This window comes from Lycium barbarum, chromosome 7 (assembly GCF_019175385.1).
Source record: "Lycium barbarum isolate Lr01 chromosome 7, ASM1917538v2, whole genome shotgun sequence".
Classification (NCBI taxonomy): Eukaryota; Viridiplantae; Streptophyta; class Magnoliopsida; order Solanales; family Solanaceae; genus Lycium; species Lycium barbarum.
The window spans coordinates 38,835,917-38,851,889 of NC_083343.1; the positions used below are offsets into that span (position 1 = coordinate 38,835,917).

General features: G+C 35.3%; 1 protein-coding gene across 1 annotated transcript; it reads right to left on the bottom strand.

Moving 5' to 3' along the window:
* Positions 1-614: 614 nt before the first annotated feature.
* On the bottom strand, positions 615-2,631 carry LOC132602237 (uncharacterized). The gene is made up of 3 exons (XM_060315190.1): positions 2,457-2,631; positions 2,105-2,176; positions 615-1,115 (listed from the first exon to the last, which is right to left on the bottom strand). Exons 1-3 carry the CDS (start codon positions 2,549-2,551, stop codon positions 917-919), a joined length of 366 nt encoding a protein of 121 aa, XP_060171173.1. The 5' UTR covers positions 2,552-2,631; the 3' UTR covers positions 615-916.
* Positions 2,632-15,973: the final 13,342 nt, after the last annotated feature.

Below are 15,973 nucleotides of genomic sequence, written 5' to 3' on the forward strand. Positions count from 1 at the left end.
TCTCTGTTCCTGCAACATTTCAAAAATTAAACGTAAGTCAATATTATCATTCGGGGTATCCGGTTCTTTCCGGCCCTGTGTCCGGGACAAAGTAATTGAATTGTGAGTATTTAACGGGTCAGTGGCCGGCTGGGCGGCATTCTCCTGATCCACGGTGTTTTGTCGGTTGAGGCCCTCCCTCGAATTAATGGGGTTAGGGTCAGTGGGGTTTGGTAATCCTCGTGGCCCGCTACCTTCATTTTCGGCCACGATCTCGTTGTTGTTGATGTGACCAGATTGCCCACTGTTAGTCATTTGGTCCATTTTTTCAGAGACGAACAGAAGATGTTTTTTATTTTGATGGGTAAGGTAGAGCTCAAGATCAAAAACCACTATTATCCTAGCCCCACGGTGGGCGCCAAATTGTTTACCCCGAATTTGGATAATTAATTAAATTTATGAGTGAGGTATAGGATATGTGGTAAGCTTTGATCTACTCTTTGATTGAGAGAGAATGGAATAGAATCAACTATAGATAATCTAAATAATAAGTGATGGTATACGCCAAACGTATATGCTACTATGTTGAATATTGCTTGATTGCACAAGATCCGAAGACGAACACAATAAATTTAAATCAAAATCAGATAATTGAGAGAGAGAGAGTATATATTTTCTGCTATTGCAAGAGTTCTTGATATGAGGAAGCCAACCCCTCAAAAGTAGGGCAATGAGCCCTATTTATAGTATTGCCCCATGGGCTTCATACAACATGAGAAACTAAAAAATAAAGAAAATCTCTGAAATGGATTAGGTTGGGTTAGGTTGGCCGTACGGTCTGACACCCGTACGATTGGCAGTTGAACATGGCAGGACGTTATCTACGCGTGGCAATCGCGTAACGGATCTCCCGGACCAACGGCCATGGTCAAACGGACTAACGACCACGATCAAACGGAGGAACGGCCACGATCAACTCGGCTATGAAGAAACCGGACCAAATGAAGATCTTCCCCCTCTTCGATCCAAACACTCCTCCGGTCCAGAAAGAAAGTCTTCGTGCATGTGCTCGTTCCTTTCTTCCCTTGGTCACCGGTCTCACCGGTCCAGCAGATACCCGATTTTTACCGTATACACTTAGCATCAATATATTTTTCATATTAATATACAAACATACTACTAATTCTTATTAAAATCCCAAACTATCAATGGCTTGTAACTTAGTCAATAAAAAGATTAAGTTGTCCGGAACAGAATGTGTGTTAAACACAACTTTAGAAAACATGACAACTACAATATCAGACTGCTAGCACTCTCTGCATTCCACCCAACTAAAACATGACAACAAGTCCACTATGCATTCCACCAACCACCAAACCCCAACCACCCCACCCCCAACCACCCCTCAAAAAATTAATTTTGTTTTGAAAAAAAAGTTTTTAATTTTTTGCACCCCTACCCCTCCCGAATTTTCTACTTCTTAGTTAATTTTACCTTTATTAAAAAATTATAAAAATTGAAAGTTTGCGTGGTTATTGGAGGATGTGGGTGGTGTAAAAATCCAAAAAAAGTAACCTTTAAAGCTTATTTCAAGAATTGTTTTGGGGGGGGGGGGGGGGGGGGTTCATGCGGGGATGTGGTGGTTTAGAAAATTCAGAAAAAAAAATAAAAACTTCAAAAAAAAAAATTAGGGGTGGGGAGGTGGGTGGTTGTGGGAGTTGGTGTGGTATGGGTCCACACGGGTGGAGATGTGGTGGTTTAGAAAATCCAGAAAAAAAAAATCAAAAACTTCAAAAAAGAAAATTGGGGGTGGGGGTGCGTGGAGGTGGGGTGGGGGTGGGGGGTTGGTGTGGTATGGGGTAGTGGGGGTTTGGGTGGAGTTGTGGAGCTTGGGTGGATATTTTCCTGAAAATATTTTTTACCAACCAAACAAATATGAGAAAATACTTATTTTCCGCTACCCAAATGAACATGAGAAAATAAGTAGAAATTTACTTATTTTCCAAAAACACATTTTCCTTCCTAACGAACACACCCTAAATTGAAACAGAACTGGAATTTAAACAAATTACCAAAGCAAAAACGAAAATAAAACAGAACAAACAATGAAAAGGGAGAAAATTACTTGTTGTGGAGCAGCGACTGGGACGACGAAAGTTGCAATTCTCCACCTTTCACCAACGATTTGAACACTTCACTTTGAACCAGTGAAGAAAGTTAAAAAGTGAAAAAAAAAACAGGGTTAGTTTTTTTAGGGGTCTCAAAACCTGTTTCTAGAATGAGGAATGGGGTTCTATAAACAATAACTAGGGTTTGAGTGAGAATAGGCGATGTGGGACCTTGGAAAACTCGAAATTGGTTTGCAATTTCGTTTGAAATCTGAGTCTCATTCAAAAAATTTGAATTCGAGTAGAGACGAAAACCATTAATAGGTTTGTACCCGAAAATCCGAAAAGTAAAGAAAAAATAGAAATTACCGTTGGGTAATAGCTGGAGATGAGAAACGAACAAAGCTTCCATCAATGCATTGCCCGAAATGGTGGGGCAAACGACTGAGAAAGTGAAATCTCATTGAAACTTTGCCAAAAAACGGCTGAAAAATAGCTGGGTTTACGTTGAATTTGCTATGTATCAGTGTGGGGCTTTAGGGTTCGTTTGGTTGCTGCTAGTTCTTTGTGAAGAATGAAAAAGGGGTTTGGGATTTAATGCTTTAGTGGGCCGGGTTATAGGGTTGTTGGGCTGGGCGAATGTTGGTGAAATTTGGGCTGAGTTTGTAGAGATAGGAGCTAATTTGAGAATTAAAAAGGTGGCCAAAGTTGCCTTTAAGCAGCCCATTATACTTCAATTGTAACAACTTCTTCGTAGGAAAATAGCCAATTAAACCCATTTGGGGATGAATTGCCTTTCAATTAATTAATCAAACTTCTTAACTTAATAGAGCAAAATATTTATCTGCGAAAATACACTAATTATAGTAATCAAGCCGTAAATGACTTTTAAATAAAAATACTAAATTAAACCCTTAATTTGAACATAATTAGTACTTGAAAATTACGTAAAATGTATACATTATATATTAGGATATTTTGCCAAATGAAATGGCAAAACAACTCCAAAAACTAGTTTAGAAAGTATTTTTCCTTTATGAATACGTATTTCACTATGTTTGAAATTCAAGAAGCTTGCCTACTTAATTTGAAATGTGGAGGGCCAAAATTGGGTGCCAACAAGCGCCACGTCGGAAATCTTCTAAATTTTAGTTATATATTCTTTTCCTTTCCTTTTGTTAATTATATTACACTAATTAATCCCTAATTAACCATTAAAATCCTTCAATAATTATATCTTCTTCATTACTAAACCACTCCACCACCCCATCTCACCGGAAACACCGTATCCGCCGCCACCGCCATCGCCACCAATATTTATATCTTCTAAAAGTGTCATTTTGTTATGGTTTCATAATTAATTGTCATTTATTATAACTTAATCTTTTTTCTTTTTCCCTTTATCTTTCGAAAAATCAGACGGGCCTCCAAAAATGGCAACATCCAAATCTAGTTGCCAGAAAACTCCATTAACGGCGACAGGAAGCTCCATCCAGATCTCCAACAAGAACACAAACGACCAAACACGAAGGAACTCCCATTTTTTGCTTGTTTGAAAATTGATGAGAAATCAAAAAGCCTTTTGCTATTTCTTTTGTATATCATGCGGAAATGGGATGAGGTCGTGAGATGGTAAATAATGAAGAAGAAAGGGAGGGGTGGGGTGGGGTGTGGGTGAGGGTGAGGGTGAGGGTGGATTAATAAAATATGAATTTTGCAATTAAAAAAAAAAATTTTTTTTTTAATCAAAACGCGCCGTTTTTCAAGTATTTTTATGTTTTGTGCCACATCAGCTCTCAGGGAGGCATTTAATACACTTTTTATATGGTTAGGGGGGGGGGGGGGGGGGGTAATAAGCCATCCGATTAGTTGGAGTGTGAACTCGACTTTTCAGATATAGTTCAGGGGGCAATCTATGTATTTTGCCTTAAAATAATAAGATCATAAAAAAGCATTATATTTTGTATCATTGATATTATTCTATTTATAATATTAATGAACATAAATAAAAATCTGTAAATACCTAGCTAGATTAAAAACTAATATTATATATAACATAAAAAAGGTGTTACATAAACGTAGGATTGAAATATCGAGGGTGAAATATACATTACATAAAATAAAGGGGAAAACATGTCTATTGTTCAAAGTTGAGGGGGAGTTTGATTTTTTTTTTTAATGGAGGGGGGAGGGGGTTGTGGGGTGTAAATAATTTTCACCCGAGGTGTAAGAAAGATCAACTGCCACATTAAATAATCGGAGGTTATGAACATGGAAGGTTGAAAGTTATGAACATTACTAATACTAATTAAGTGTATAAGATATATATATATATATATGAGAAGATGTGATTTATGAAAATGATTTTAAACAATAAATGAAAAAGTAAAAAAAGAATAAACAGAATCCTTGACCATGTCAATTGACCTCCTATTATCACACGCGGTACACGAAAAAATAACATTTACTTAGGTAATTTTTTAATAATACTATTATATTTCTTAAAAATTAATTTTATGTAATTTCTTAAGAAAGAAAAAACTTAACACAAAAATAAAACAATTTAAAATTTCAAACTAAAGACTTAACTGATAGCCAAAAAATCAATAAAGAATCAAAAGTTGTGATTCGACTGATTATTAAGGTTAAAATTTGAATGTATTACATTGCTACTTCACATAACAATGTAAATTTACTTACCAATTTGCTACGAATTTATAGATCAAAGCACAATAGAAACATTTAGGATGATCAATACTATGTCAAAACTTTCCAAAGCCGTCGTTTACCCCATCTAAAAATCTAATATAAACAACTAAAGATCCACTCAATGAGCATGAATTACCAACCTCCATCTGTCTGATCTTATCAAAATCAAGATTTATCTGTTTCATAATCCTTGATCATCACTATACATGTTGATATTATTTCAGCAAAACAAAATACGTTTTAAAAATTGATAAAAACGCATTAAACCAACATAAACATAACCAATCGCAACCAAATCAGAATAGTAAGAAAACATTTTAGAATTTTCTTAATGAATATGTAAATTATCTATTTATTTCAATAATACAATGATAAATCAAACACTTCTATGTCTCTTCTCGTAAGCTACGATTTATCAAATACAAATAATTTTTCTTCAAATGATTTAGACAAACTACTATTTATCTAGAAAAAAAAAATAAAAAACCCAATTTTAAAAAGAAATCATTCAATAGTAAACATAGTATAAAAAACTTGGTAAAATGTCAACTTTGAATAATACTATTATATAGTTCTTAAAAAATGATTTTATGTTTTCTTAAAAACAATTGAACACAAAATAAAAAAATTAAAATTTCAAACTAAAGACTTAACTGATTTCCAAAAATCAATAAAAAAAAATGATTTGATTGATTATTAAGGTTAAATTTGAATATATTACATTGCTCTTCACATAATAATGTAAATTTACTTATCAATTTGATACAAATTTATAGATCGAAGCACAATAGAAACGTTTAGGATGATAATATTGTGTCAGAACTTTTCAAAGCATCTTTTACCCCTTCTCAAAATCTAATATAAAGATCAAAAGAACTTTTATGATTATATCCGGAGAAAACACTGAACCAAACATGAACTACCAACCTCAATCTTTCTTCAAGATCTCATCAAATCAAGATATATCGGTTTCATAATCCTCATTACTATATATGTTCATATTATTCAAGCAACAAAATATTTTTAAAAGTTGATAAAAAGGCATGAAATCAACACAAGCATAACCAATCACAACTAAATCAGAATAGCAAGGAAACATTCTTCTCTTTTTTTTTTTCTTCAAAATTTCGTAATCAAATTAAGTACGAAATCAACACGTATTCTCAGAAAATATAGAACTGCATTGAGTTTGCAAATAACAAAGCATCTGAAATATAAAATAAAAATATTATATTGAACACAATGAGTAGAATATCGGATGTTACTATACTAATCAAAGTTGAAGGTCACTGCCTTTATCTAAATACATTTGACTAATTTATTTGTTTTGCTTTATCTATGGGGAAATGGGGAACGTGGGTGACGGCATGGGATTGGTTTAGGTATAAGAAGTTATATTCTAAATTTAAAACTGAATGTTAAAAATTAAATTATGAAACTGCTTATATCACGGAAGTTTTGTGAGCTGCAGATTTTTTTAAATTTTTTTTTGTACTTTTAAATTGTTATTTTGCCTCCTTGCAGTGTTTTTTTAACTGTTGTAGTTTTTTTTATTTTTTTTATTTTGTATTTTAAATTCTGATTTTTGTGGTGACACTTGTCATCTTATCATTTTTTGCCTCTCCTATTCTATAAAGATAGATTATAGATGTGTTACTGTAAATTTGATGGATATTAACTTAGAGCCTGTTTGGCCTAGCGGTTTTGAGACCAAAAGTGTTTTTTTTTGTTGTGAAAAAGCACTTTTTTTTTTATGTATGAGGTGTTTGGCCAATTAGAAAAACTGCTTTTAAGTAGAAGCAGAAGCAGTTTTTTTGCGGTTGGGGAGAAGCAGAAAATGTTTACTTGAAAAAAACAGAAGTAGAAGCAGAAGCAGAAAATTATTTTTTTCAAGACAAAAATATTTCTACCATTAATACGTATTTACTTGGTATATCCCTCACTAATCCATTTATTTCTAATTAATAATTCTTTATTCTATTTTACCTAAGATAACGTAGCTTTCACGTAAGTTTGAACTTCAGTACCAATTTCTTTTACTGTTAACTTACTTCTTCAAAGATAAGGACTATACCAAAAAAATGGTAATTGATAAAGATTCTATCCCAAAAAGATAGCAACTAATATCTACTTTTGAATAATTTTAAATGGATTATATAATTTACTTGAGTAACCAAGTTTTCTACATTTGGTATATAATTTTAAATGGATTATACAGTGAACTTGAGTACCCAAGTTCTTTCACTGTCAACGTACTTTTTCAAAAGATAAGGACTATACCAAAAAAATAGGTAATAGATAAAAATTCTACAAAAAAGGTAACAAATAATATCTACTTTTGAATATTTTTCTAGATTACTCTCCAAGTCTTGTACTCATCAAAGGAGTCTGCATGTTACGACTGCAACTCTCCACCTATATAATAGTTCTCTCATTTATCTATTCTACTCCTCATTGAAATATAAAGTTATCTCCATAAATTAACAAGCTCTTTGAGTCAAGATAACTTCATCTTCTCAAGGTGTGATATATTTTCTTTATAATATATATCTGTTTCAAGAATATTAATTTTCAATAAATTGGATGTGCAATGTAACCATAATTGTGTTCATGCGTGATTAAGCTTTGCATGTGTTGCGACTTATTATTCTATAGTTTTATATTAAATCAGTAAGTATGAAAGTTTGAGATGAAGTATAATGCTGAAAAGTTCTTTTCTTTTTCCTTAAATAACTGTTGTGATAGTTGGACAGAGAAAGTTTGCAGTGAATTAAACTTCATGGTAAAATCAGTAAATTAAAGGGAACAATGAAAGTACGCTGGCAGCTATGGTTCATATTATATCTCATTAATCAGGATTGAACTATAAAAAACAATAGGAATATAGATAAGTAGGAGGCAGAAGAAAGTAATATGTACCGACGGAAGATAAGATTATTAGCTTAATGAGCATGGCGTTAGTTTACGTGGTGTTAGACATGAGCAGATTTTTGTTTCATTATATTGTTTATTATTATTATTATTATTATTATTATTAATGACATGTTTTTAATGCATATTGATTAGAAAATGAGTAAGAAACTGATGCAAGATAGCAATATTGAGAAGGCTAAATGGAGTACAGAACATGTAGAGTTATTTTAGATTTATGTGTTATGGAAGTTATGGCCGGAAGCCCGGAAATCGTCCTGGTACTTACTTGAACAAAATAGGATGGTCTAACTTGATCCAAAAGTTCAATGATAAAACCGGAAAAAACTATGACAAAGCCAAATTGAAGAACAAATGGGATAGTCTTAAAAACACTTGGAAAGAGTGGGATACTCTATTTGGAAAGGAGACTGGCTTAGGATGGGACAACGAGAAGAAGACGATTCAAGCGAGTGACTAATGGTGGGATAAAAAGATAAAGGTATTTTTAATTTTATTACTTATTTTTCACTTAAACTTAATAAGTTACTATTTTATTTTGGTGACTATAATTTCTTAATCTTCTTACATGATTGTAGGAGAATCCAAATGTAGAGAAATTTAGAGAGAGTGGTTTACGATATCGAGATCAAATGGAGATATGTTTTAAGGATGTTGTTGCTACCGGTGAACATGCTTGGGCACCATCATCTGGAGTGCTACCAGATGGTATCCAAGGAAGTAGATGGTTTCAATCTGAGCAACCATTTGAGTTTGACACTTCTATAGATAATGAAGAGTTTGTGAACACTCTTGATGGTTTGGGAAATAATGTAAGAAAAGAAATTCAACAAATTAATCTAGAAGAATCAAATGTAGTAGGGAAAAAAAGTATCAGCGAGAGTGGCAATAGAAGGAAAAGAAAGGCATCGACATCTGTAACAGAAAAGGAAAAAAAAATCAATACTAGTGTGAAAATTAGCGCATCAATGGAAAGAATGGCTGAAGCCATGGAATTACGCACTCCCATGAACGTGGTTAGTATTCAGAATGTGATGGTTGTTGTTCGTAATTTGCCTGATATGGTTGTTGGTAGTGATTTATGGTGGAAAGCGAGTGGCATATTGGTGAGACAATCAATGAGAGAAATTTTTTTAGCATAAGGAGATGCAGAGTTGCAACTACAATGGTTGGAAAAGATGACGGAGTTTCGTTAGGATTAGATTTACGATGCTATTTATTATAATTTGCTTTTAGGAAAGTTGATGTTTTTTTATTAGTTGAAACTCTTATGTTCTTTCTCTTCATTGAAACTCTTATGCTTTTTCTATTAATTGAAAGTCTTATTTTTATTACAGAACATTGTTCTAGTTATTTTTCTATTTGTTAGCAGAACATATATTTGTTTTTGAATCAAGTTATTAAATTTTTACTAGATGTTTAAAAAAAATTTATTTGTCTTTTTTTCTTACAGATATGTCATTAACTAAATCACAACGATGTTGTAACACCCCGTAAACTTGAACTAGGTGTGAATGTGTAAAAATCTAGTGTTAAGATGATATTATATCTATATGAATCCATTCTTGATGAATCCGGGTGGAGGATGGTCGTTTTGAAGTCAAACCAACAATTGAAGTTCTTAAGGGCTCTTAAATTCGTCTAAGTTTTGGTACGTCTGTCTTCTGGGCGATTTTCATGAAAATGTGTTGTGAATTTGGAAAAACGTCCTTCATGAACGTTGTAGATATTTGAAATATCTTTCCAATGGTAGGTCTCCCAGCCCAAGCAAAGTTATGTATAAAAAGTTATGTCCGTTTTACCGAAGGGCGCAAAATCTGGAAATTTCACCCAAAGTATGCCCAGAAAGTACGGGACGTCCTTTTAGGCCATACTTCTTCCGTTCCTCACTGTTTTTGGCAGCCAAAGTACGGGCTACAAGTACGGGACGTACTTTGTGGCCGTACTTTCACCGTTTCTGGCAGAAAATTTGGTTTAAAATGGGTATGGTCTTATTTTATTCCCATTTTTTTTCATTCTCCCAAACCCTAAGGACGAAATTATTCCTCCAAGTCTTCAAATCAAAGGTAAGAACACCCTTAACATTACTAATCCATTCTAACATAAAACCCATGATTCTTAACATGATTCTTGTGACCAAAACCTAAGGTTTGCAGCATAATTCTTCCCAAAGTGATTCAAGCTAGGGTTTGGGTGTTCTTCATTAGGAAAGTGAATTGTTAAACTTTGTTTAACGTATTAAGGTATGTCTCTTTTAAAAATCATTTTTGACTATAAAGGTGATTTGTATGTCTCTCTTTTGAAAACTTATGTTGAATGAAAATCACTTTTTGAAACTATTGTTGGAAGTATAAATTTTTATTCAAGATTCTTTAATGAATGAAAGAAAAGTAATATTTTCATGTTTCTTGAACTCTAATTCATGTCTAAATGGTGGTTAATGTGTGTGAGGGGACAAACCCACATTAAACCTAGATTGTAACAAACCCTACATATGTATAAGATATTATGAATGTTTTCCTCTATGAGAGATGCTTAGTAATGATGGTTAAGAGTTGGTAATGACATTCTCATTGATGAATTGGGACATGGAAATTTTTCGTAAAGAAGTTATACATTTTCAAAACATTGATTGGAATGGCTTATTCTTTCGATATGGCATAATGAACCTTAATGACAATTGATGATGTGGCTACCTTACTAATGCATTATGAATTGGCCTCTATGCTACGAAACCTGGTTGTTATGTTTTGCCTTGCTATTCGGGAGGAAGAGTAGCCACTATGGATCCTAGTGTATTAATTGCCTTGTCATTCGGGGGGAAGAGTGGCCACTTCCTGGTTCGCTACCTGGGGTGTATTAATGGCCTTGCTATTCAGGAGGAAGAGTAGCCACCGTGAATCCATATTCTGGGTATTGCGCAGTGTTGTTGATATTGAGTTGGGATTTTTTGGGGATTGTGATATCCATCTTTATTATGGAACTGGTATTTATGCCTGTTTGATTTAAAGCATAATTGAAACTGGGATTTTGAAATGGCTTTGTAAACTGTTTTGCAAATGATATTAAGAATCATAAAGTGGAATAACTGTTTTTATACTATCTTTTTAGAACTGATTTCTTTATGTATTATTATAATTTATTTTCACATTACTTGTTGTCCCCGAGGCACTCACTGAGTACGAAGTACTCAGGCATACCATTGTTGTTTTTTATGGTATGTTAGGTAACAGAGAAGAGCAGGTTCTTGATACTTCAGGCGCTTAGGAAGGACTTGCTGTTGCTGCTAATTTGGTGAGCCCACACGTTCATTCGTGGGACACCCTATTTATTTGTTCATTCAGTATTAGTTTTTGGGCTGCGTCCCGATGAGTCAAACTATTATTCCTTTATCTTAGAAGCTCCATAGCATACGTTCTTGTGGCTAATTGTTGAGTTATTGATTAACTCTCTGGAATGTTGTGTTTGACTAAGTATTGATTACTAAAGACTTCCGTTGATTTAGTTCATATATGCATGATTTGTTTAACTTTATTTATAAACTGTTGGAGGCGAATGTTGAACCTGGAGGGTTCAAGTGTTATTATTGTGTCGTTTAGGTTCTTCCGATATTGTTCATGACGTCGGATGCCGGTCACGCCTAGGGTGGGTTTTGGGACGTGACAAGCTTGATATCAGAGCCTAGGTTTATGTTATATCCTGTATTTTGTACATTCGGATATCTCAAGATAGTCGTGGTAAGTTAAGGGCAAGACTATGTCCCAAAGTTATTTTAATATCCAAGTTGTTTATTAGTATGGAAATATTGAGAAAGGCTAAGGGTAAAAAGGGAAATTCACAAGGTGGTTCATGGTAATATTGTGGAAGGCTAGGGGCAAAACGGAAATTTCACAAAAAATTCAAGAAAGTTCATGGAAGGACCACTCTTGGCCGTGTGGCTCATGTGTGGTTCCCACCCATGGCTAGCCAATTAACTCATGCCATGAGTGGGGGGCATGTGTCCAATTAACATTAGAGGGAGCTAAGTATATATATAGATAAGTGATGGCCAAAAATAAGACATAATCATCATTATAAGTCAAGAAGCTTGGAGAAGAAGAAAAAGAAAGAAAAAGAGAAAGGGCCATTCGGCCATGGCTCCAAAAATTTATGCCATGGAAAATTGATCAAAAAAAATATTTTCTTCTAGTAATTCAACCAAGTGGAACGTCCCTAACAACATGGAGTGATTGGTGGAGTAAGCAAAGCATTTGTTGTGCAAGTTGTAAATCTAGCCGAGTAAGAAGATGAGTGGGAAAAAGGTATATGTTCAATCTTCTTTTACATGTGTTATGGATGATTTGTGAGTGTTGTAGTATGTAGAAAATGATGAAATTCATGGAACTATGTATGTTGAAGTGAGGCCGTATAGGTGTGTGTATCGTGTAGAAGTGATGAACTAATTCCACTTAGTATTTTGATTGTTGTTGTTGTGGATTCCATAATAAAAAAAATGAAGGTTTGATGGTTTGAAATGAAGTTGTAATTATTGTGAGATTGTTGAAGAAGTTAATGTAACATTAGTGTGGTTTCTTATAATTATGAGAATGAAGTTGTTAATAAGTAGATTGTTGGTGTAGTTCATGAATTTGGAAGAAGGGAAATGTGTTGTTATTGTTCTTGTTGAATTTGGAAGGTTTCGGGTGAAGTGGTATGTTGGTTGGGTTGTTTGGAATATTGTGTGTGAATTGTTTGAAGTGTTCTTGAGTCATGTTAGAATGATTTCGGGTTATTGTTGATAATTTGCCGAGTTGAATTCTCGGATTTTTGTTGATAAATTGGCCGAGTTGAATTCTCGGATTGTTGATTGATAATTTGGCCGAGTTAGATTCTCGGGGATGGATGTATTTACAGGGGAAATGCTGTCGAAATTTCGGCAGATTGTAAATGAATTCATTTGAAGGACTAAGACAAGTATATGACAATGAGTCTAATGATTGTGTCAATTCTCTTGAATGTAGACTAGCAAGCTTGGACGAATAAGCGTAGCCAATAGGACGTGGAACAGGTATGTAAGGCTTACCCTTTCTTTCTTTTGGCATGATCCTTGTGAAACGAACAGACAATGTATATGTATGATTTCAAAGAAACTCCTATTCTTAGAGCCACTAGGATGGCTAATGTTCTTGACTTCCGAAAACTGTTTTGCTATGTCTTGATATGTGTGTGTGGTTTCAAAAGTTCTATTTTGATTTGATCCATAGCGATATTCGAAAGGTACTTGATATGACTATTGTTTTGATTTTCCAAAAATAGCCTCTGAAACGTTCGTGGAGGTTTCTGTACTAAAATGTCCATAACTTTCTTATACTAACTCGGATTGACTCAAAACGTGTTTATGATCCTCAAATGTCGTTTTGAGTACTTATTCATCGAGTCTTAAAATTTGATTTATGTGCATATAGTTTCTCACTACTCTGCTCGTGCATGCCTCAATGCATCTTTCACTGAGTCCCGGGCCAGGATCTGTTATCGTGCGCCTTCCTTTGCATTGTTCACCGCGTCCCTCACTAGAGGGCCGGGATCTGTTATATGTATATATGTATATGATGATATGATGATATGGGGGTGGCGGCCAGGATGGCATATGATGATTCTGTTCACCGCGTCCCTCACTAGAGGGCCGAGATCTGTTATATGCATATATGATATATGATGTCGGCATACATGAATTGTGTCTGGAAAACAAGCATTTTGATATTCTGGATGATTTACTTACTTTCTGTACTTCTTCTGATATATGACATCGGCATATACGATTTGCGTTTTGAAAAATAAGCATTTTGGTATTCTGAATAATGTACTTACTTTTTGTACTGCTTGTTTCGATTATGGTTCTGTTTTCTGTATTCTATGACTTACATACTCAGTACATATCCCGTACTGACCCCCTTTCTTCAGGGGCTGCGTTTCATGCCACGCAGGTACACCCAGATGAGTAGAAGACATTGCTAGAAGATGTTCCAGCGGGATTGGCGAGCTCCATTTCCTTCCGGAGTGTTGCCGAGTCTGAGTATATATGTTATGAATTCTGATTGATGTTAGAGACTTTGCAGACAGAGTCGTGGGTATAGATTGTCAGTCTTGTAAGCGGCTCTGCAAGCCGATGTGTCATTATGCATTATATTACAAATTCCATATGATTACAGATTTTGTTTGACTTGAGAACGACAAAAAGAATGTTTCTGAAAGCTCTTATTATGTATTTCGTTTTATCTGAGTTAAGAGTCCAAGCGAGTATGTGTGTAATAAGAGTCAGCGGGTTCGCTCGACTCCGAATATGGGGTCGGGTGCCCATCACACCCTAGCGAGGTTAGAGTGTGACAAAGTGGTATCAGAGCAGTTCGTCCTAGGGGTTGTCTGCAAAGTCGTGTCCAGTAGAGTCCTGTTTATGGGTGTGAAGCCGGCCACATTTATAAACAGGAGGCTGCAGGGCATCTAGGAATCGTTGACCTTCTTTCTGTCTTAGATCGTGCGATAGAGCCAAGTCATAGGAAATGAGATTCCTGGCACTAACCTTTGATCTTAGCGGAAGTACAATATCGACGAGAGAAGGTGAGTGAGGATATGGGAAGCCACAGAGGTAAGTTTTGATACTTTTGTTCTTCTATCTGGAATTGGAAGCTCTGGGTGGCTGGAATGTGTTGTATAATTGTATGCTCTGCGAGGCATTGTTGGTATTTGCCGCGTGCAGATTTTGAATAGTTAGAATTGTAAAGGAGACCCTGCCAGAAATCTTTCAAAATCAGGTCATTTAGTTAGGTACGCCTAACAAGAGGAAGCGTGGGAAGGAAATATTGTAAATAGACAACAAGTGAGGTGCGTTGTTTCAGAAGGGTTATGGAATTGGCATGGCATGAAGAACGATTGCGAGAAAGACGATTAGCAGTCCGAAGGATTAAGATGGATAACATTCGAGGTTTAGTAGGAGCAAGATCTGTTGGGGAGATTCAGGGAAAGTCGACAACCAGTTTTGCTGTAGATTATTATATAAGAGTGGCGAGCGGAGGTCCAAAGAGGTGGATAATCGAATATTCATAAGTAACGGCGAATCTGGAAAGGTAGCCATACACACAGGTGAATATTGGGGATTGAGAAGGCTGAAATAGTAATTGTAAAGGAGAAAGACGTGTTACGAGAATGTCTCGGAATCTGTAAGACTTCGACTTGCTCCAGATCATGTAATGAAGGTCATGCGATGAGGTGGATGCGATTATACCAGCGTTAACACACCAAATTCCATCAGAGTTTCGAGGTTAAGCGTGCTAAGGTGGGAGAAATATTAGGATGGGTGACCCCCTGGGAAGTGTGCAAGAAATCCTATACATTTAGACATAAGAGACAAATGAGAAGCTAGAGTAGCCTGAGGGAAACTAGAGTATACGGGATGGTTGGAGACCATAAGAGGTCGCGTAGGACGAGGCAGACTAGACTGGAGAAGAGACAGAGAGTGCGTCACAGCTCTGGAATTAGGATAGGCTTGAATAGCGTTTGGAAGTATTTTGTGGGCGAGTTGGTAGTAATTATATATATATATATATATATATATATATATATGAATGCGTATGATATCCCACATGTGATTGTATCAGTGGGCATGTGATGTGTGTCCCAGCAACCGGTGCTACGGTATGGAAGTCCTCAATCGAGTAAGGGTACCGAAGTTCAAGAGACAACAAAAATAAATGGTACAAGTGTTACAAGGCAAGCTGATGTCATATTCACTTCAGGCCAAGATTGGAGAGTCCTAATACAATGATATTCGGAAAAGAAAGAGAGTGAGTAGGTGGAAGGCGAGGAGATCAAAATGTCGGAAAAAGTGAAAAGTAAGAAACATGATTAAGCAAAGCCTCCAAAAGAAACGACAGGCAAGGCACGAGACTACTTGGGTAAAACAATTCGAAGTTAGGAATGTGAAAAGGGTAGAGTGTGGTAAAATGAAACAAGAGAAGAACGTGTGGGGTTCGAGAACCGATTTCAATAAGTGGGGCTAAAAGAATAGTGACCACGACAAGGAACGTGAAGTAAGAGAAAGAATGCTTAGGCCTTGCGACGATGTTAAGAGATTTCCAGCCTGTAAGAGGTACATAACGGGATAAGTGTATGGTAAAATTAATGTGGTTGCCTCGGACATGAAGGGGCTTTTTACTGAAAGGATGACTTAAGAATAGAACGAATTTGCGCGTTTAAAGGAACATTTCATGAAC